At 43.7% G+C, this 23,152-nt stretch overlaps 1 protein-coding gene across 1 annotated transcript; it reads right to left on the bottom strand.

Moving 5' to 3' along the window:
- Positions 1-383: 383 nt before the first annotated feature.
- Saraf (store-operated calcium entry associated regulatory factor) lies at positions 384-17,732 on the bottom strand. The gene is made up of 6 exons (XM_036166795.1): positions 17,472-17,732; positions 7,630-7,808; positions 6,273-6,681; positions 3,602-3,722; positions 2,849-3,009; positions 384-1,105 (listed from the first exon to the last, which is right to left on the bottom strand). The coding sequence occupies exons 1-6, from the start codon at positions 17,575-17,577 to the stop codon at positions 1,080-1,082; spliced, it is 1,002 nt and encodes a 333-aa protein (XP_036022688.1). The 5' UTR covers positions 17,578-17,732; the 3' UTR covers positions 384-1,079.
- Positions 17,733-23,152: the final 5,420 nt, after the last annotated feature.

Here is a 23,152-nt window from a genome sequence, read left to right as displayed (position 1 = left end):
GCGAGGAACCAAACTGAGGTCATCCAGAAGAGCAGTACAGCTCTTAGCCACTGTGCCTTCATCCCAGCCCCGAAGTGATTTGGAAAACATTTACCAAGCAGCTGGTACCTGGTATGAGACAAGGAAACCACATAAGAGAGAGAGACTAAAATGTTCTCTTTAGTCCCTAGTTCTGGACAAACTGTAAATACCTTTTGCTTCCACAGTTCCTGTCTCCGTTTTCTGGCAAAGCAGCCATGGACCAGAGATTCCATGGCAGGAATCAAATTCCTATTAAACACAACAACAACACAGCTTCTGCACAAAGTCCATTCCTCCGGTTTGTGAAAGGGAGGCGGGGGGGAAGGGAGCACACCTACTTGTGTACAAAGAACGAGCAGACATCTGGTTTTTAATTTATTGTCATTTAATGTAAAGCTGAAACAGACTGTTACAACAACACCCGACAGCTTAAGACCATACAGAGAATGACATGCTCTTCCTACTGAAAAACTGTTTCTGGAGCATCTGAATGTTACTACCTGAAAACCGAAAATCTAGTGATTTCAAGCTCTCTGTGAGATCAGCTGAAAGGTCAAAAGAGCATTTCACAGACATTCACCACCACAGGAGGGCTCTGGGCTCTGCCACCCACAAATCAGTGTGATTAGTGGTCCAGTGCTGGGCTTCAGTGTCTGAAGAACAGCAAACACCAAATGTTTTAATTCCAAATAGAGGATTACTGTTTCTCTGAGGGAGGACTCATCAACTGGAGGCACCTCGGCTCAAGCTGGCTGTGCTCAGTTTCTGGGAGGGGATCCTGCATTCTTAATGCCCCCTCTGGTATCACAGGCTTTAGAAACAAGCAGGACAATTTCAGCATCCCACAGTAGCCATCACTGTGAACGGTGCATTACACTAACACACATAACGTAAGCATTCTGTCACATATCAACTCTTGGCCACAAACACAGGACATGAAAAGCTATACAAGGACAAAACACCACACAACTGTTGGATATTCCCATATCCGGGTGTTAGAGAGATGGTAACGACAAATCAGAAACGCTGCATCCAATGTTTGCCTCCAACTTCCTATTTTACCGCCTTCTGGTGCCGCCATATCCTGGATGAGAAAAATAAAGTCGACATTAGCTTTTCAAAATGTAGGAAAACTGCATAAGTTGTACATGTTTCTTGTTAGCAAACAAGAAAGCGAGCTATGAGGGAAGGCTACAACGCACCACGAGGTGGAACAGGATGTTGTGGGACAAGGCAGCTCTGCCCAGTCATCAGGTCTCATAACCTCACACAAACTTGCTATCGGGAAACCAAAGAAGAGCTCCACTGTAAGCTAACATGCAGGCAGTATGCCAGCATGCAAATAAGAACTACAAACATCAACATCTAAGCTAAAGATGCAGAGAGGGCAATGGACCATAAGCCATGTCCTGCTGACCTCTCACAACTCAAACTCAGGGGTAAACGGAAGAAATGCAGGAAGGAGTCAAGAATTTTTAATGTTTTTAATGTGTTGCTTGGATACCATGCATCACCCCACATACACCATAACAAACAGGCTCTCAATAGTCTGGAACGTAGCTGAGCTTATCTGTCAGTTCAAGGAGTGTATAAACCTCTGTTGCTGAAATACAGCTGCCCCTCCATGTCTGTGGTTTCCCCATCCATGAACTCAACCAACTAAAGTTCGAATGTATTTTTTTAAAGATGCACCTGTAGTCCACACATACCATTTTCCTCCTTGTCCCCTAAACATCACAGTGTAACAACCACATACATAATGTGTGCCCTGTCTGGGAACCACAGGTGTTTCGGAGGGCATGTCATACTACTGATATGCAAATACTGTGCCATCTTTCTAGGGAACTCGAGCATCCATGGGGTTCATTATGCCTGAGGTTCTGGAAGCAATACCACCACCATCTCCACACAGAGGGATGGCTGCATCTCAGAGTAGAATTGCTGGGCCCTAGGGATGTCTAGGTTCAAGTTTAGTAGGTGAAGTGATTATGTCATTTATATCCAAACCAGCACTAAGAATTCTACTCTTACATTTCTACACAATGTTTCTATCAGCGTCATGAATTATTCATTGCTCTGTGTCTTCCTTCTGGGGAAAGTCAACCAACCCAGGGAAATCTGCAAATGCCTCATTTCCCATCACCTCTAACAGCAGGTGTTCTGTTTTCCATATTGTATCTTTGCTTTCTATAAAATGTCCTCTTCACTCTTTAAAGTAAATATTATAATCATACTGCTGACATTTTTTTTAAGGAAGGGAAGCATCCGAACTTTTTAAAATTTATTTGTATTTTATGTACATTGGTGTTTTGCCTGCAGGTATGTCTGTATAAGGGCATCAGATCCCCTGGAACAGGAATTACAGACAGTTGTGAGCTGCCATATGGGTGCTGAGAATTGAACTTGGGTCCTCTGGAAGGGCAGTCAGTGCTCTTAACCACTGAGCCATCTCTCCAGCCCACTGCTGACATTTTTTAACATCTAACTCAGTATATTATGTAATTCTCTTGAATTTGAAAGGCCAGAAGTCTACAAACTTTGAAGGCTCTGGCTGAGAGCTTCAAGGATTCTGGAGTTAGACATTTATAGACACTAACATCCAGAAAGGCATCATTTTCAAGCCACTTTTAGGAAACATTTAAAGTGGGAAGAATGAATTTGAATTTGGTTTCAGTCTCAGTTAACTGTTGTTAACATGTTTGGTGGGCACACCGGTTAAAGTCATGACTGCTCACACTCAGGGGTCTTAGATGGACACACCCAATGGAGTCACGACTGCTCACACATTTTCACACTTCCCTGCACACACCGCAGCTTCTGCACTTACCTGATGCTGTTCTGGTTCTGCAGTCTGCATTTGAGCTTGAGGGTGCAGAGTAACTCCCTGCGCCCCCATCCAGTGGTGAGTAGGCACGACTATTCCAGGTGCCAGAGTATGATGGAGGGTTAGTTGGGTAATACCACGAGTTTGAGAAGGGGGTCGCCGCCCTTAAAGACACAAAAATGAGTTAAGCTTCTCTTTTTTCTGACCACCATTATTTCCCTGTTTCTAAGTCATCAGAAAGCTGCTATCTTTATCAAGTATTTTTTTTTTAACCATGACACAAATTTGGTGTCTACATCTGCCAGTTACAGACACTGCTGTAGGAATAGAAAGTGAGAGGAAGTAAACAGTCCTTTCTGAATTCCCAGCCAAAGTCTGAGTTCAGAGTACCATAAAATTCAAGACATTCCAAGACTGGCCCCAAAGCTCTTTTCCACGCCAGACTGCCAACTGCCCCTTCCCTAACAGCTGTATCCTCTACCTTCCCCACGTGTGCTCAATGTCAGGCACATAGCCTGTCTCTTAGATAGCACAGGAAGGAAGACAAGGAAGGAAAATAACAGGCATAAGGCACAATACTGATCAAAGCACACCAAAGTCCTGTGCCTTCCCCTCCACGCAAAAACCACATTTAAGAGGGCAAGATCACCGCCATTGGTTCCCCTTACACAACCGAATGCAAACATGCAATGCTTCGTACGCAAAGCAACGGCACCTGGCGGAGCTAAGGGCAAACTTGATGAGTGCAAAGCTTACCTATTGCTCCCGAACAAATATCCTAACAGTCCTCCAGCACCCAGGCCAGTCCAGAACCCGGGCCCTGAACTGTCACAGCCTTGTCCTGTGAAAGCACTGCCAAAGCCGGTATTCTGTGGTCCTTAAAATAAAATACACTCTATTAGATGAAGTGCCTTCATATACACATGACATTTCATTATTTCATATGCACAGTACTACTTACTAATAATGTTCAGCCCTCAACTCATGAATAAGCTGAATTCAAAAGGGACATTTATAAAATATTGGCTCATAGGCTGGGTGGTGGTGGCGCACGCCTTTAATCCCAGCACTCAAGGCAGAGCCAGGCAGATCTCTGTGAGTTCAAGGCCAGCCTGGTCTATAGAGAGAGATCCAGGAAAAGGCGCAAAGCTACACAGAGAAACCCTGTCTCGAAAAAACAAAAATAAAAATTGGCTCATAACTGAGGTACACATTTCCCACAGGAAGAGAGATTAGGAGAGATTTTTAGGACTTGCAAGGATAGTCTTCCTACAGGATTATCTCCCCTGCTCAAGATCAGTTTCTAGAAGATGAGAACTAGAAAGAAGACCCCTTTCAGAGTCTTCCTTTCTATGTTGTGAGGACTTGACCTAAGTCTCTGATGGAAAAAGGCAGCCTGACATTTCTCAGTTATGATTTCAGACCACAAACATCATCTTCCCCTTAGGGAAACTGTAAACATGGTATGCACCTAGGAAAGCATGCTAATCTTATATAGGCAGCCTATGGAACAATAAGCTTACTCTCTGTCCCCTCCATGTAACCCACAGCAATAAACCATTTTAGCACCTCAGATGGCCTTTGACAATGTCCAACAGATACCCCCTGTATGTTAGCTGAGATAAACAGTACTCAGACTTCTCATACTTTAATTCTGTCCATTCCATGACCATGCATGTCTAGTGCCCAAGGAAGTCAGAAGAGGGCATGGGATACTCTTGAGACTAGATATTTTTGCTGTTGTTGTTTAAGACAGTTGTGAGCTGCTATATGGGTACTGGGAATTGAACCCAGGTCCTCTGAAAGAACAGTAAGTGCTCTTAACAACTGAGCCATCTCTCCAGCTGTGGATATCCTTATAAAATGGCTCTTTGAATCCTCTGCTCAATTTTCTATTATTACACATTTATTTGGGGGTGTACATACAGCACGCATACACAGAGGTCAGATGACCACTTACAGATGACCTCCTTCTACCACCTGGTCCTGAAGATCAAACTCAGGTCACCAAGCTTGGAGGCAAGCACTTTACCCACAGAGCATCTAACCAAATCCCTCTGCCTAGTTTGAATCATTTGTCTTTTCTCAGATTTATGGATGTCTTTAGAGTCGAGACACAAGTCTTTAGTCAGCAGTATGTTTTATAATTCTTGTCTTTTGGTTGTGAATCTTGCTGTTAACAGACCATCTCTCCAGCCCATGCTTTACGAATTCCTTATCCCAATCTGTGGCCTGCCCCTTTCATTTCTTAGAAGTGTTTTCTGAAAAACAGACATTCTCAACTTAAGTAAAGTCTAGTTTACCATCTTTCCTTTTACAGTTAGTACTTTTTGTGTTACTAATCTTTATCTGGGCAGATGTAGTGGCACACGCCTCTAATCCCAGCACTTGGGAGGCAGAGGTGGGAGGAACTCTGTGAGTTCCAGGCCAGCCTGGTCTACAGAGCTGGTTCAGGACAGCTACACAGTGAGACTCTGACTCAAACACACACACACACACACACACACACACACACACACACACACACACACACAGGAAAACTTACCTATATTCTCCTATTTCATCCTAGTAAGTTGTTTTACTTTTTATGTTAAGTTCTATGACACTTAATGAGTTAACTTTTGTGTACAGTATGAAGTAGAAGTCAGAATAATGCTTATTAACAAATCTGACTGTGTTCCCCAGCTAAAATGATGATCTACAATTTACCAGGTGTTTTTTTTGCTTTGTTTTTTTGGAGCTGAGGATCGAACCCAGGGCCTTGCGCTTGCTAGGCAAACGCTCTACCACTGAGCTAAACCCCCAACCCCCTTACCAGGCATCTTTAACAGTCAGTGAGCACAATACACTGTTAGAAGAGCAGCAGCAGCCAGTGCCCACTGGCTCCGCTGGGAAAGGTGCTGTGCAAAGATGACCGCTGAGTTCTTCAACCCCCACACAAAACCAGGGAAGGGAGAAAGGGGAGGACCATCTATGGTTATCCTCTGACCTCCACATCCACTCCATGGCGCACATTCGCCCCACGCACAAATAAAATGCACATACACAATAATACATATTTCTTCATTTTTCTTTAGAAAAAAGAAGGGCTGGAAAGGTAGCTTGATGGCTAAGAGCACTTGCTGCTTTTCCAGAGGCCCCAAGTTTGGTTTCTAGCATGTAGATCAGACAGCTAAATGGAATCACCTGTACCTCCAGCCTCAGGGAACCTGACACCCACTTTTGGCCTCCACAGGCACCCACACATGTACAAAGAGACATACAATTTTTTTAACCTTTTTTGAAAAAGGAAGAGATTTCTTTTTTAATCCACTAAATAGACAAATGTTTTGTTTCCAGATGCAATTAGTCTCTTCTTTAGAAACAGACACAGGACTTGCCCGCTCACCTGCCACCCCACTTACTGCCCTTGAGCAGGGCAACATACCTGTGAACTCAGACTTAAAGCCTGGCGGAGGCGCTCCTGCTGCACTGGAAAACCGCGGATAGCGCTGGGAATATGGAGGGTACTCGGAATAGGGCGGAGGGGAGGCCTGACCATCACTGAGGAACAGTTTATAAACCACAAAGGCAAGAGCAAGGAGCACCCCAATGGTAACCAGCCCGCTAATGCCACAGGAATCGGAGGGGTACAGCTTGTGGTAATAATCAGAGAAGCCCTGGTGCTTTGCAGAATCCTTCAGTCTCTTCAGGCCCAGCTCTGTGTAATCCAAGTGGTACTCTAAGCCACAGGAGCCCCTGAGGACATACTGGTCTTCGGAGGACTCGTAACCCTCACAGCTCACCACAGTTTTTCCAAACTTGTACGCAATATCCAAGTCGGTCTTACATTCCCACTATGAAAGACAGAGAAACCGGCTCTAAGAATCAAGATTCTTGTCCTTCGATATGCATCATAGCCCTCACAAAACTGCAAAATGACGCCAAAGAATGATCCACAAAATTCAAGACAGTAAGCATGCGCGGAGGAGACGGTGGTTCTGCTCGCAGCCTCCTTAAACTGGATGGTGGCTCCGAACAGATAGATGTCAGACGTCTGCGTTAGCCAGGAGATTCTAATTAAGTAATAATGGGAGAGGGGCCGTGAAACCAGTACCACCAGCAAACATGAGCTCAGGTCAGGCATGGTGGCACACGCCTTTAACCCCAGCACTTGGGAGAGATCACTGTGAGTTTGAGCCAGCATGGTCGACAGAGCCAGATCCATGCCACCAGGCCTACAGTGAGGACCTGTCTCAAAAACAAAACAAAAAAACTCTGAACTACATAGGCCATGCATAAAAGTTTTATCAAGCAAGAATATTAGTTTTTCCAAAACACTGATGTCTCAATAAACAGTTTCTTGGATTAAAATTTGCTGTGTATCAATTTCCACCAAGATAAAACCTCCACCTTGGAGGGATGCTCATTAAGACATAGGCTGTCGTTCTAACTAGAGGTGACACACTCCATCCTGCAGAGACACTCATTAAGCTCTGAAAGTAAACAGGTAAGCCTCTCTTGTGAAGTGTACGTGAGCAGTGAAGCCGCCCAAGAGACTCTCTCCCACCTGCCCAGCTGCCTGTAGGTTGTGTGGGGAGCTCCACCCATGCTGGGGTGGCTTCTGATGATGCAGCTGTCCTTGAGTCATTTCTGCTCCTGTGAGTGACCTGTCACTCACACCCTGTAGGTAACCTCAGTAAATGTATGTTAGTGGTCTGTCATTAAGTTCTCTTCTGTCCACGTCTCCCCAGGAACAGCATCACACAACTCCACTGAACCGTTGCTGCGGTAGGGGCCGTTACCTGCACGTCATAGCCGTCCCAGCCTTTGTTCTGGCACTGTATCACCTTGGGGGTATAGGCATCGCAGCCGGCTGTGCCTCCAACACACTTCAGCTGGGGAATAGGGTCCAGCCTCCGGGAGGTGGTGTAGCGGTCATAGTGAAGGGTGAGAGCCTTCACATCCCGCAACAGTATTCGGTCTGAAATAAGACACATCACAGTGAGGGCCTCACACGAAAGCAGGAAGGGCACTTCAAGGGTCTTTCTTGGCTTCTGAGGAGACTGAGAAAGGACAAAGCCATCCTAACCGCATCCACGCCTTTCACACAAACTCAGACGACCAAACATCTAACCATCTCATCACTTTAAGCTAGGTGTTGCTTCATCATGAGTGCTACATAATTTTTGCTAGGAAAAGTTTAATATCAAGCTACTGTATAATAATATTCATAGTTAATTAAAATGGCAAAAATACACAAAGATGTCCCTAAAGAACATTCAGTGATTTAAATGTCTCCCCACTGGTAAAGGGGATAGATTCTAATCTAGTTTCTTCTATTATAATTGGACTGCAATCTCTTTATTCTTTAGTTTTATTTTTACGTTCATTTATTGTATGGGCAGTTGTGCATGTGCACAGGGCAACAAATGTGCACATGCCTTGGCACATGTGTGGAGGTCACAACACAACTCTAGGGAGTCCATGCTCTCCTTCCACTACATGGGTTCTGGGCATGTAACTTAAATCATCATGGTTGTCTTTATGCACTCAGCCATCTTGACAGCATTATTATTATTATTATTATTATTAACTATTATTATACATGATTATATAACATTTTCATGCACTTTGAGCATATTCCCCCACCCCCAAGCCCCTTCCGTCCTCTCTCCCATCCCATTAGTGCCCTTTATTCCCCGGACAGTCAGACTCCACTTTCAGCGATCAGTACACATGTGCTCTGTTTCTATAATGTCTAGGACCCTCAGATGAGTGGAAATCCATGCAATCAGTCTGGTATCTCCAGTTATATCTACTTTCCTGCAAATGACATAACTTTATGGCTCCAAAAAGCTGTACTGTGCATATAAACCTTTTTCTTTACCCATTCATCTGTTGTTCAACACCCAGTTCCATAACTCAGTTATTGTGAACTGCAGTAACACTGGCACACAGGCATCTATCTACCTACGGTGCGCAGCACTCAGAAGGCAGATCCAGGCGGATCTCTGTGAGTTCAAGGCCCGCCTGGTCTACAGAGTGAGATCCAGGACAGGCTGCAAAGCTACACAGAGAAACCTTGTCTCAGAAAACAGAGAGAGAGAGAGAGAGAGAGAGAGAGAGAGAGAGAGAGAAGCAATAGGAAAAAAAGTAACTGTTGGTTTGTGTTGTTTTGCAGCGGCTCCATCCTGCTCTCCTGTTCTTACAGTGTATCCTGTACTATAAGGTGTGTGTAAAACAAGGAAACTAGAACTCGTGTGTGTCAAACTTTTTACACAAAATGGAGGTTCTTGTTGGTGTATGCACACTTACTAAGAAAACATGCACAGGGATAACCAATCAAGTGCAGAATTCAGATGAGTATCTCAGGGCGGAAGGAAAAACACAGACTCTGGAGGAAATACTCTTTACACTGTCAGTATGTGGCAGGCAGCATGTAGAGCTCATCAAAGAGTTACAGTGGGGGGGGGGGGCACAGGCCCCTCCCATAGGGGGTGGCTGGCCTCTATTTTACCTCAAAACTCGGGGGAGTTGGGGGAGTTGGGAAGTTGCAGGCACTTGGTCAGAAAAGGGAGCAGTCTCAAGCCCCATGATATTCACCAGAAGGCAGGATGGGAAGTTTGAGAAGGGGGCTTTGCCAGCAGACCACAAACACTGCCTCTCTAAAGTACCAGCCCGTAGGAAAATGAGGGCATGAATTTCTCACCATCAGGGACTTCTGCTGTCTTGGGACTTCCGCTGTCTTGGCCAATCAGCCCACCAGCCATTTTAATGTTTCTCTGCGCAGACATCCTTTCATGCAGAAACATGTAATTTTAAATGCTTTCTTTCACTAGTTTCTTTAATCTATTACAGAGTAGGGTTGTGCTGCCCACAGTTCCATCCTAGTGTTAACCTTTTCCCTTTTTTTCTTTCTTTCTTTTTTGAGACAATGTTTCTCTGTGTAACCCTGGTTGTCCTGGAACTCACTCTGTAGACCAAGCTGGCCTTGAACTCACGGAGATCCACCTGCTTCTGCCTCCCTAGTGCTGGAATTAAAGGTGTGAGCCACTGCCACCACCACCCAGCTCATCTTTCCTTTTAAAAGCCAATCCTCTTTTCTCCAGCTCCCCATTTTTGTGATAACCAGGATTACTAGCCTGAAAAATAATCAGATCATAACAAAAATACACTGTTTAGATACTTATTAGTTTACCTAATAAAACTGAGACATACAGTAAGTACCATTTTTTAAGCTTTTTCACATTGCACATGTGTGGAATCAGAGGGTGACTTCCAGGAGCCAGTTCTCTGTGTTCAGATCAACTCATCAGGCTTGTGTGGCAAGTACCTTTACCCACTAGGCTATCTCACTAGGCCTCTTCATTTCTTGATCACAATCATGATCAGTAGTTTATGTTAGCAGATACAGATCCCCACTTACACTTTACCTATCAGACAGACATCCAAACAAATTTAAAACTGGCCTTATTAACTAAAATGCCTTAAGAGCAGGTTCAATGTTTGCAGTCATGAGAGGTTAACTGACTAAAGCTTCTCTAGAGGATCTAACGCCCTCTTCTGGCATCCACAGACACCAGCACATGCATGTACAAATGTCTGGTTTAAGTATATAAAGTTAAATATAAATATAAATTGCACCGTAATTGGCACACAATTAGAAAAGCTGACCAATAAATTGAATTCAATACTCAGAATTGTGGGTTGACTATGAGGCACTGTAATGAACAAATGGTGCTGGGAAATGGAGTATGCACAGCCAAGGCAGACCGGGCCACACAGTTCATCTCTAGCTGGGCATAACCTCTGCACTTAGGAGGCTCCAGGCCAAGCTTGGCTAACTACCCAGATCCTGTCTCAAACAACAGTAAAACTGATAAGTGAAGCAAAAGACTGACCAGCAAGGTAAGTGATTCACTAAGAGCTGCTCAAATAGGAGCAGATGTAAGATGACTTCAGTCTTACAAACGGGAGGTGCTGATAGTCATGGAGATTATCTCTGACCAGAGATTTCTTCTGGCCAATAGCTGCGTTCAAGATTGTATTTTTCAAAATTCAGCTTCAATAAGATGAAGAAAGGAAGGAAGAGGCTCCAGAAATTTCATCTAATACTAGGCATAAAGATGCAAAGCTAGCTAACTGATAGACAAGACAATGTGTAAATCTACATGGTGGTTGTTCTGTGTCCTCACAGATGAATGAATCAATCTGGGAATTCCTTCTGCAGGGACCTGACCTGACTGACACACAGTTCTATAATTGCACATTTCCCTCATCTTTTTTTATCCAGTTTATTAAAGTATTAACAAAGTTTTACCCCCAACATTTAGGAGGCAGAAACAGGAGAATCAGGAGTTCAAGACCAAGGTCAGCTACACACTGAGTTCAAGGCCAGCCTTTAAAAAAAAAAAAAACCAACAGGGACTTTTAAATTGTTATTGGTATATATACATCTGAGTGTGCACCAGTAACATGTGGAGGTCAGAGGACAGCTTGTGGGCACTGCTCTCTCCTTCCACCATGTGGGTCCCAGGGATCAGACCTCAGGTCACCAGAGCTTGGCAGCAAGTACCCTCACCCACTGAGCCATCTCGCTGGTTTACAAACTAGTTTTCTCCCCTACTAGGGCAGAGTATAACAGGCCTAGCTGTCCTGGAACTCACTTTGTAGACCTCACAGAAATCTACTGCCTCTGCCTCCCAGTGCTAGGATTAAAGGCATGCACCAACACACCCTGCCTATGAAGTTTTAATAAATATTTCAGTTGCAAAACTTGGCTCACACTCTTTATCTATATCCGAAAACTCTCAAAACAGAGAGAAAATAAAAGCAATGCATTCAGTACCAATTGTTACCTTTTTTCAACTTCTTAAATACTATTATTTGTTCTCATTTGTAATATAAATTGTATTTTTAAAACAGTGGATCAAATCATGAAAAGTACAGAAATGAGAAATCATGATACTCAGTGAATATCAAAAACTTGCTCATTGCTAAAGTGGCAACCAATTACTTCCTACTTTAAAAATAGTTATTAAAGATTAAAATTTAACATGAAGCTTGATTTCCCAGCAGGAATTTAATCATAAACAGCCTCAGCTGTTAAGGGAAAGCTCCACTTCATTCTGTATAATCCTAGCTAATAATTAAAATGGACAGAATTGGAGAAAGTTTTCACTTTCATTTTCTAACCCTTAGGAGACAGATTCAGCAAGGAGTGATTAGTGGTAAAACTCTGGAACAATGCCAAGATCATTACACAAATTGTTCTCTGATCCAGTGAGGAAAAAGTAACTTCTTAAGAAAGATAAGACTGGGCGGTGGTGGCACACACCTGTAATCCCAACACTCAGGAGACAGAGGAAGGTGGATTTATGTGAGTTCGAGGCCTGGGCTACAGAGCTAGTCCAGGACAGGCTCCAAAGCTACAGAGAAACCCTGTCTCAAAAAACCAAAAAAAAAAAAAAAAAAAAAGATAAGGTATTGATTAACCAGCAAGGTAGAAAACAGAATAAACAGATGTTCTCTCTCTTATGAATACCCAAAAGGATTTAGTACCATTCTAATGGCTATCCTTGGCTAAGAGGGGTTTGAGGCCAGCCTGGACTACATAAGCCCTTGCCTCAAAAAATCAAAAGGAAAAAAAAAAAAACCCTATAGAGACCCTGTCTCAAAATAACCAAAAACAATATATATATATATAGAGAGAGAGAGAGAGAAAGAGAGAGAGAGAGAGAGAGAGAGAGAGAGAGAATAAATCACTGAGTTTAATCTAATCCCAAAGGTGCAATTCAGAACTTTTGATGAGACAGCTTCAGCAAATTTCTGGAGTTCACATTTAAAGAGTCTTTATTAATGAATGTTTGACTTAAACCTAATCAAAAACTGCCACATTATTCTTCATGCATTTTCATTACATCATACTAACAAACTCAGCTGCAGACAAACACAATACTTAAGCTAACAACAAAAATAAGGTAAAAAAATCATCTTTAATAAATGGAAGCAACATAACTATGGTGTAGCTAGAAGAAAATCCATCTGCAGCCACACATAAACTTAATTCAATACGGGATAAAGATATAAAAGTAAAACACTTCGGAAGCCCAGGCAGGAGCACCTTAAGTTTAAGGCTAGCCTGAACTACATACAAAATAGTGTCTCAAAAAAAAAAAAAAAAAAAAAAAACACCCTAAAACTTCCAAGATCTATATTAAAGTTTGCTATAAGAAATACAAATTGGTGTTGGGAATTTAGCTCAGTGGTAGAGCGCTTGCCTAGCAAGTGCAAGGCCCTGGGTTCAATCCTCAGCTCCAAAAAAAAAAAAAAAAAGAAATACAAATTACTACCTCATACACAAAAAAAACTAAACTAATGAAATAAAATCAAAGACTCAACATCAGGGAAGAGTTCCCTAACTGGTTATCCTACACCTAGTGGTCAGCTCTAAAACTATACATGCTTGCAAACTGAGTACTTATTAATTAATTATATACATTACCAAACACATGATCATAATTAAAAAGAGGCCATGAATTTAAGGGAGTGTGAGAGGAAAGAGGAGGAAATGACATAAATCCAGTACAATACATTTTTAAATCAGCATCTGAGACATAAGAAGATTGAACAGCTGCATACAGCAGATCATCTTTTGCAAAACAAAACTTCCCATACACATTTTGTAAAACCCATGGACCTTTACAAGGTCTAATCCTACATAATCTTCTTTAGCTTTTTAAGATGTACTTAGAAAACACAAAAATATTAGCTTAAATTTTACCAGAGAGACAGAGATAAGAGTCAGAGAAAGCAGGTGTTCTCAGCCAGACATGATGGCCCAAACTTATAATGCTAGCGATGTGGAGTACTGAGGTAGGAGTCTGAAGTCCAAGGCTAGCTTAGACGCCACACCAAGTTCCAGAGCAGCCAGGGAACACAGGAAGATCTCCCCTCAAAATAAACAGACTGGAGCAGGACACCATCCGGGTCTGAGCTCCAGTTCCACCAAAACTAAGAAAACAAGCAAGGTAAATCTCAATTCTTTCATGTTTGCAGAAGAGATAAGATGCTTCCCTCACAATGTTTAGAGACACGGGCTAGGACAGGGTCTACTGCCTTTCTCTTTGTTCTAATTATATTTCTCTTTTGAGTTCAGCTACACTGTTTTACTGTTTATAAAACAGCCTTGCTGAGGTATGAGTCACAGAAAATTCTCACACTTCAATATTTTCAGAAGTTCATACAGTCGTACAATCATTACTATTACCAGCTTTAAAATCTAGTGGTCAGCCGGGCAGTGGTGGTGCACACCTTTAATCCCATCACTTGGGAGGCTGAGGCAGGTGGATCTCTGTGAGTTAGAGGCCAGCCTGGGCTACCAAGTGAGCTCCAGGAAAGACGCAAAGCTACACAGAGAAACCCTGTCTCAAAAAACAAAAACAAACAAACAAACAAACAATCTAATGGTCACTCCCAAGGAAACCTCAACCCATGAGAGCCGCCCACACCCTTTCCCAGTATCCCACCATAACTCAAACTGCTTTGCCTACCCTACTGAGACATTTCCTGTGAGGAGAATCACAGGCCTGCAGGTCTCTGGGACTGTATCATTTTCAAGGTTCATCCATGTTACAACATCAATCGGCACTTTGTTACTTTTTTTATTTGTTTGTTTTTTTTACTTTGTTACTTTTAATGGCTGGAAAAACACTGCACCTTACAAATAGACTACATTGTTATTATTCATTAGCAAAGACATTTGGGCTTTTTTGTTTTAGCTATTTGAATATTCCTGCAAATATTTGTATAGTTTTGGGGAAGAAATATGCCTTCAGTTCTCTTGGATATATTCCTGGAAGTGGAATGACTGGGGCATCTTTCTTCTCTCTCCTTTAAAGGTTATACTATGAATAAGCTAAATAAGAGGAATAACTTGAATTTACCATAGGAGGCTTAAATAATGCAAAGAACACTGAAATGACATTACCAATTTAATGACTTTGGCTGAGACAGTAAATTTGTCCATAAGTTTCATCACCTGTAAAATTGAGACAGTAATCTTTAAATTTATTAACCTTATATATAATTTATTAAATAAAATTGCCGGGCAGGATATTTGAATATTAGGTGCATAGTAGGTGATCGAGTATGAGAAACGGTACCAAGAATATTTTAAGAACTACACACACACACACACACACACACACACACACACACACACAAACACACACGTATAACTACTATAACCCCCAGAGCACCATCCTCTAGAGAGCCTTTGGGTCCAGGAACAAAATGCTAACTTATACCCACCCCCACTTGTTACATCAGGCAAAGCACACACACAGAATCAATCCCCTGAACTCCATACTCATCATTCAAAAGCTTTTTCTCAGGTATCAGATTTAAGATAAATGAAACAAGGCCCCTGAACTCAATTCTCCCCACACTTCCCAGCATCTCAGGAAGCTGATTAACACTTCAGTCACTCAAGCCAGAACTCTTGACCATCCTTTTTTTTTTTTTAAAGATAGGGTTTGTCTGTGTAACAGCCCTGACTACCCTAGAACTTGCTCTGAAGACCAGATTGGCCTCAAACTCAGAGATCTGCCTGCCTCTGCCTCCTGGTGCTGGGATTAAAGGTGTGTGCCACCGCCACCTCCATTCTTATCTCCCCCACTGACACCCATCAGAATACCCAACTTCAAAACAGGTGGGATAATCCAAGTCCACTGGCTCTCCCCTGACCTAAAGGGGTCACTGCTCTTGGAACCCACTATAGACACCTTTTCACTAGGCTCCTGCTTCCTTCCCACCCATTTTTTTTTTCTGCCGGTTTTCCAAGGATAGCCCGCGTGAACTTTCGAAAATTTAAATCCCGTCATTTAGGCCTCCCTGCCTTCAGGTTTCTAAAAAGATCACTTTAAAGATGGCTTCTTCCGAGACCGATGTGTCCTCACTTCTGCCTGCGGAACCCACCCTCCTTGGTCTACCATGGTCCACAGCTCACTTCACCACATGACGAGCTATTGCATGCTTACTGTCTACCACACCTCAACAGACAGAAGTTCCTCAGGGACCAGACACTTCTTCAGAGCTATACTCTCGGCATTCAAAGTACTAGCTTGGAGGAAATACCAAGAAAAAAAATTGAAAAATTTTAAGTAACCTTAGAATGGTGTTCCCCCCTCCTCAGACATATTACTGAGTGTTCTATATTACCTAAAGACAAAGTAAACAAAGAATAAATTACGAAGTTGCTTAACCGAGTCTTAATAGTTGATATTCCAACCAGCTATCTTCATAAGACCTGTTCCTGGAAGTCTTAAGATGAGGTTGACACCAATCAGGTTAATACTGCAAACACTGTGGTACTTTCTGTTCCAGAACAATAATTTTTACAGCAAAAGCAGACAAAGAACCACCAGGAAGTGGTTCACCATGAATTTAAATGTGGGTTTTTGTTTTTATTTCTTCTAAGTCCCCTGAGTCTGTGTCTCTCAACTTCCCCATGTTTTAAATGAATTATAATCAGGTCTCTCCGTTTTTACACAACCTTCAAGGATTACTTATGTACAGGGTTTTGGTTTTTGGTTTTTGGTTTTTGGTTTTTTGTTTGTTTGGTTTTGTTTGTTTGTTTGTTTGTTTTTGTTTTTTTTGTTTTTCAAGACAGGGTTTCTCTGTGTTGCTTTGCGCCTTTCCTGAAACTCACTCCGTAACCTAGGTTGGCCTCGAACTCACAGAGATCCACCTGGCTCTGCCTCCCGAGTGCTGGGATTAAAGGCGTGTGCCACCACCGCCCGGCTGCGTACAGGTATTTTATAACCACCGTGGTGGCATCATAACTCTTGACAACAAAGCACCCTTCTCAAATCAAAGGGTTACGCAGTGTGAAGTGGGGACCAACCCCACTGTCTCACTTCAGTACACACAACTGAGTATCTTACAAAAATAAACCTGTTGCTTAAATTCAAAACTCAAGCATGCTCGGTCACTGCTGTTTTTCATGCCTGACAGCTTTCCTCTCCAAACCAAAAATGTCATTTTAATTGACGCAGTTTATCTCTGCATTATAACAACATATATAGCGCCGCCTCCCTAGTAATCAATTCTCATATATCGTCCCCTAAAAGTTAATTAAATTCCCACGTACGGTGAAAAGTAATGAAGATAAAGATAAATAAGAAAAGTAAACAAGGCAGTTCGCGGCACTAACTAGAACAAACAGCGGGATTTCGGTTTACAAAACCAATACAATCCAGAATTCCCAAGTTTGCGGTCCTGGCCCCTAAGCACGTCTCAGAGACTGCTGGTGGCAATGGTAACTACGAGCCATAGCAACAGGCAGCCATGACAACAGTGGGAGACGATGACATCAAACAGCCATGATAACAAGACAAGATGCGCAGGTGAGGGTCAAACTTGTCATCAGGACTCAGGGATGCGGCCTCGAGTCCAGGACCTGGAGAAAGGAAATTCTAAAAACAGAATCGTGCGCCTCGCCCACTCCGGGGGGAAAAAAAAAATCAAAGAAGCCAGGAAGGGTACAGAAAAGCCAAGGAGCCAGGAGAGGACAGACGGGAGGAAACCGGTCAGAAGGGCGGCGATGAAGGGGTGGGCACCCATGCGCAGGGCGAGCACTCACCAGGGTCGTTCCAGCACAGCGCAGGGCCGGCCACTAACAGGAAGGACAGCAGGCGCAACAGCGGGCAGCGCGCGGCTCCCGGGCGGCCGACAGCGACCACGGCCATGGCGCTGGGTGAAGACGGCGCTCGGCAGCCCGAGACCCGCTGCGGAAGTGCTCCCGCCGCTGCGCAGCAACCCCGGGAACCCGCGACCGAGAGAGAGAAACCGACGGACGGCGGCGCGGCGCGCCCGTTCTGCGACCTGCGCCACTCTGACGTCACTGCCGCTGCGGCACGTTGGCGTCCGTGATTGGCCGCCTCCTGCCCCAACCCCCCAGGGCTCCGCCTCTTTCGGGGCGGGGCCAGACAGGGTGCTGTCGCGTGGGCGGGGTCTAGGCTCAGACCCAGTCAGGGGCGGTGTGTCTGGTTGGCGAGTGCCTGATTGTTGGGGAAGGTACCTTGAGTGCCAAGCTACCCCTGTGTAAGAGGCTAAAAACTGCCGGGTGGTGGTGGTGCACGCCTTTAATCCCAGCACTCGGGAGGCAGAGCCAGGTGGACCTCTGTGAGTTCGAAGCCAGCCTGGTCTACAGCGTGAGTTCCAGGACAGGGACCAAAACTACACAGAGGAAACCCTGTCTCGAAAAAACAACAACAAAAAGAGGCTAAAAACTTTCCGGAAGGGAAATCAAGGAAGTAGCTTACGTATATGTAAGTAGTTTACGTATACGTATACACAAAGGACGTCCTGCTTAGGACTGGTGTTCTAGTGCCCTGTCCTATGGGAATCTGGGGAAAGGAACCAACGGAAATGACATTGTGGTTCCCGAGCTCGGGACCTTCGCCACCCGAGTGAAACGTCTCTCTGCATTTGAAATCCTGGGAGTCTGAGGATTCTTGGATGCGTTCATTCAACAAATACATGTTGAATGCCTAATATAATAAAATAAAAAGTAACATAAAACAGCCAGTTTTAGCCATGGGAAATAACAAGGTCCTTGTATTCGGGAAACTTAGGATGATGTAGCACAAAGACAAACTTAAAAACAATAAGTAGTGGTTAAAATTGTTATCAAAAATATAATAAGATGGCCGGGCAGTGGTGGTGGCGCACGCCTTTAATTCCAGCACTTGGGAGGCAGAGGCAGGCAGATCGCTGTGAGTTTGAGGCCAGCCTGGGCTACAGAGTGAGTGAAAGATCCAGGAAAAGCGCAAAGCTACACAGAGAAACCCTGTCTCGATATATATATAAAACAAGATAAATAGCACCAGAGACAAATTCTGGAAGGGCAGGGCTCAGGAAATGACTTGGAAGCTTGAGATGTGCATGGTAAGAACTCACCTTAAAAAAAAAAAAAAAAAGCAGGGGGGTCTAACCTAGCCTGGGGCGCGGTGGATTAGCACCCCCCCTCCCACTCGCCACCCTCCTCTGGCTGTGTTTTGAGGAGCAGTCAATCATCCACTCAGCCTTTTTAGGTTGACCATTTTACACATTTATCAGTACGGACCAGGTGGGTGCTATAGTGTGGAAATAGGAGGCATGAGAGGGGCAGGCAAGGACAGTGAGGCAAAGTAAATTTGTGGGGATTAGAACAAAATGGCAAGCTTTGAGTGGAAGCCAGCAACCTTTAAACACCCTGCTGTCATTCCTGCTGGTGGCCGGCCCTGCGCTGTGCTGGAACGACCCTGGTGAGTGCTCACCCTGCGGATGGGTGCCCACCCCTTCATCGCTGCCTTAATTGGTTGAATCTGAGCTGAGTGTTAAGTATCCAAACTGGAAGGCCAAGTAGACAAAAGAAGGAAGGGAGGCCCAAGCTATGAGAATACTGCTGTTTCTCTCTTGAGTAGACGATTCCAGAAATAATCTCAAGAATAATCTCTGTAAAGAAAGAAAGGAAGCAGAACAGGGCCACCAAGTCTTGAGTGTGATCCCTGACACCTATATGGGGTTTTTGTTTGTTTATTTGTTTGTTTGTTTGTTTGTTTTTTGTCAACACAAGCTAGAGTCATCTGGGAAGTGGGAACTTCATCAGATTGGCCTGGAGGCAAATCTGTAGGAACATTTTCTTGATGTGGGAGGGCCCAGTTCACTGGGGGTGGTCCGGGGCTGTCTAAGAAAGCAGGCTGAACAAGTCATCGGAGATCCAGCCAGTCAGCAGTGTTCCTCCATGGCCTCTGCTTCAGTTCTTGCCTTCCGGTTCCTGCCCTGACTTCCCTCGGTGAAGAATTGTGAGCTATGAGATAAACTTTTTCCTCCTCAGGTTGCTTTTGGTCAGAATATTATAATCACAGCCATAAAAAAGAAAACCAGAACACCATATCAAAGTGAAAGTCACATAAAGCTGTCCTCTGACCTCTACACGGTATGTCACTTTGTACGCGCGCGCACACACACACACACACACACACACACACACACAAAGGAAGAAAACAAAAAGGGGAAGTAGCAATATAGTAGTTGCAAGAGAAAATGATCAATAATGGCCACTATTGCTGGAAAATTGAAGCAAGAAGAAAGTGGCTTGGGGGTTTTGCAACATAGAATCACCTAATTACCTTTACGGGAAAACTTCTGCTATTTGAGGCCCCATTATGTGCCTCTCTAGTTCTAGACAGCGATTTTAAAACATGAAAGGGTGTCCTAATTTATATTCTAATGGGAAAGGAACCAAATAAATAATGGGTGCCCTGAAAAAGAAAGCAGCTGATGTGCTGGGTATTGCCATAATAAAGAAAATTGTTAAATAAGACCCTCTTAGAAGCCAGGTGGAGCTGGGGAGGAGAGGGGGGAGTACGTTCCTCCTCTCCACATTTCTGTGACCTAAAGTGTTAGGGAAGAATCTGTCTACGAAGCAAACAGTTCTCAACTGGACACCACTCTGCTGTCCTAAATGTCATTTCAGTTCTGATAGGTCTGCTGGGAGGTGGTGTCAGATCTCATCAGTTCAGGACTAAGGATATACAGCTACCCTACACTTCAGGTGCCAGTCTCAAATCTCACATAGTGATAGAAAATTCTCACTCACCAGTTGTAAATCAACCGTTCCTCTCTCTCTCTCTCTCTCTCTCTCTCTCTCTCTCTCTCTCTCTCTCTCTCACACACACACACACACACACACACACACACACACACACACTCGATGAAGTATATCTGGAATGTGCTTCATAATAAAATGAAGGAAAACTATATAGAGGATGGGACATGGGTGAGGAGAATAAATAAACCAACGTTAATGGATTGTTGAGAACCAAAGTACCTTGTGGTATCTAGGAGTTCACTATACTATTGTTGTTACTTTTCATATACAGTATTTAAATTTTTCCATAATAAAAGTTATTTAAACAAAAACTAAAAATTTCTCTTATTTGTCTGAGTTGGTCTGTAAGAATTAAAATGCCCAGCTAATAGTGATGAAGAGGGTAATAGATCTATCTCTTTTAAAGAATTGTTTGTGAATACGTGTCAGTGCTTGCATGTATGTTCATGTGCCACATGTGTGCCTGGAGTCCTCAGAGGCTACACAATGGCATTGGGTCTCCTGCAATGAGAGTTAGGAATAAGCCACTGTGTGGGTGCTGTGGAACGGCCCAGATCCTTCCTTCACAAGAGCAGCAAGGGCTCTTAACCACTGAGCCATCTTGTCCAGCCCCAGTCAAACATATCCTAAAGAACTAGAGACACAGCATTTGCTCACTCAGGAAGTCCTCTTACCCGTCTCTGAGGATTAATTGCGGAGGTTAAGAAGTCATGAAAGGTAATGAGGATTCACTACTATGTGGTCCTGCTTAAAGAACACTTAACCATACAACATTAGCAAACAAAGGATTTGCTTGAAAAACCTCAGAAAGCACCTAACATTCCCCCCTTTGGGGGACAATGATTTCCAAGCCATAGTTTACATGGCAGTCATTCAAGATGTATCTTAACATTTTAGATTTCTGGGCTTTGTCCCCAAAAGTTTCTAATTCCAATACTGTCAAGTAGAACATAGTTTTAAAAAAGCAGCCTGGGGTTGGGGATTTAGCTCAGTGGTAGAGTGCTTGCCTAGCAAGTGCAAGGCCCTGGGTTGGATCCTCAGCTCAAAAAAAAAAAAAAGCATCCTGAGCCAGGCAGTCCTGATGCAAGCCTTTAATCCCAGCACTCGGGAGGCAGAGCCAGGCAGATCTCTGAGTTCGAGGCCAGCCTGGTCTACGAAGTGAGAGCCAGAACAGGCTCCAAAACTACACAGAGAAACCCTGTCTCGAAAAGCAAAACCAAAACAAACAAACAAAAAAAGCATCCCGAAGAGTTTTTACAAGTGATATTTGAATACAACATTTGAAAACACCAGTTTTAAGGTCTCAAGTTTCTGGTCTCTAGGCTCAAATTAGTCATTTGAGCGATGAGTGGTGATTTGTTGGTTGGTTTTTTTGTTTGTTTGGTTGGTTTTTGTTCCTCAGACATTATCGGGAGACCCAAACAGACCTTTAAGTGGTTATTGCAGTGTGTTGTGTTGTGTTTTGTTTGCATTTTTGCCACAAAGACTGAATTTCCTGGGAAATAAAAGGAGGGCAATGTCCTTTAATTCTGTGACTGCAGGAGCAAAAGCAGATAGAACCCTCTGACCAGATAAGCTGTCCGACTCTCCCTGTGATGTCATTAAAGACACCTAATACTCCCGACATTTGTGTTCGAAATAAATTAGGGAATACAATTTAAGCGCAGGAGCTTCCGGAAGCTACCTCACAAAGTACTTTCTAAATGCATTTCCTCGGAGCCAAGCTACACCTTCAATGTGAACCTCTCACTTTCCAACCACTGGCCAGCAATGTGCACACAACCATCCCTGCTTTCGAAGATGCAACGCCACGGAAGGAAAGGAGTAGTGGCATTTGAAATGAGAACAGGGACAAGTTTATGTCCATAGTGCACAATGCCAGGAACATAGATGAGCACTTTTGAGTCTTTCCAAAATGTAGAAAATGTCGGAATTTATTGAATTAATATATTCACAAAATTTAGTGATCTCTCTCTCTCTCTCTCTCTCTTTCTTTGGTTTTTCGAGACAGGGTTTTTCTGTAGCTTTGGAGGCTGTCCTGGAACTCGCTTTGAAGACCAGGCTGGCCTCGAACTCACAGAGATCCACCTGCCTCTGCTTCCCAAGTACTGGGATTACAGGCGTGCGCCACCACCGCCCAGCACCTCTCTCTCTTTTTTAATGACTAACTTGTTGTTTTGTGTGCACTGGTGTTTTGCCTGCATGTATGTTGGATTCCCTAGAACTGGAGTTTACAGACAGTTATGAGCCACCATGTGGGTTCTGGGCATTGAACCTGGGTCCTCAGGAAGAGCAGCCAGTGCTCTTAACTACTCAGCTATCCCTCCAACTCAAGTTTAGTGATTTCAATGGCAGTCATTTGCCATAAAATCTGCCTACTTTGATACCTTGGGCTGGGTGAATTCAAATTCTTCATTCCAATCTTAATGACTAACATTAACTAGTACAGCATACAGTCATACACTTACGTGTCTCTCTACACATGCATGGGTTACAGAGTGAAGACATGTTAAAGAGACTAAAGCAAAGCTCAAGAGGTTCAGGAGCAGACCGCATTTGTATTGCTAAGACATGGAACAGACCAGTGCTGGTGGAAGTTGGGGTCGAGAAAGAAGCCGCAGAAATCATCTGCAATGTAAACAAGCTGGGCTGGGTCAAGAACAGGA

The sequence above is a fragment of the Onychomys torridus genome, chromosome 17 (genome assembly GCF_903995425.1).
Source record: "Onychomys torridus chromosome 17, mOncTor1.1, whole genome shotgun sequence".
NCBI lineage: Eukaryota > Metazoa > Chordata > Mammalia > Rodentia > Cricetidae > Onychomys > Onychomys torridus.
Note: the sequence above shows the minus strand (reverse complement) of the source record. Positions and strands in the feature narration are given on the sequence as shown.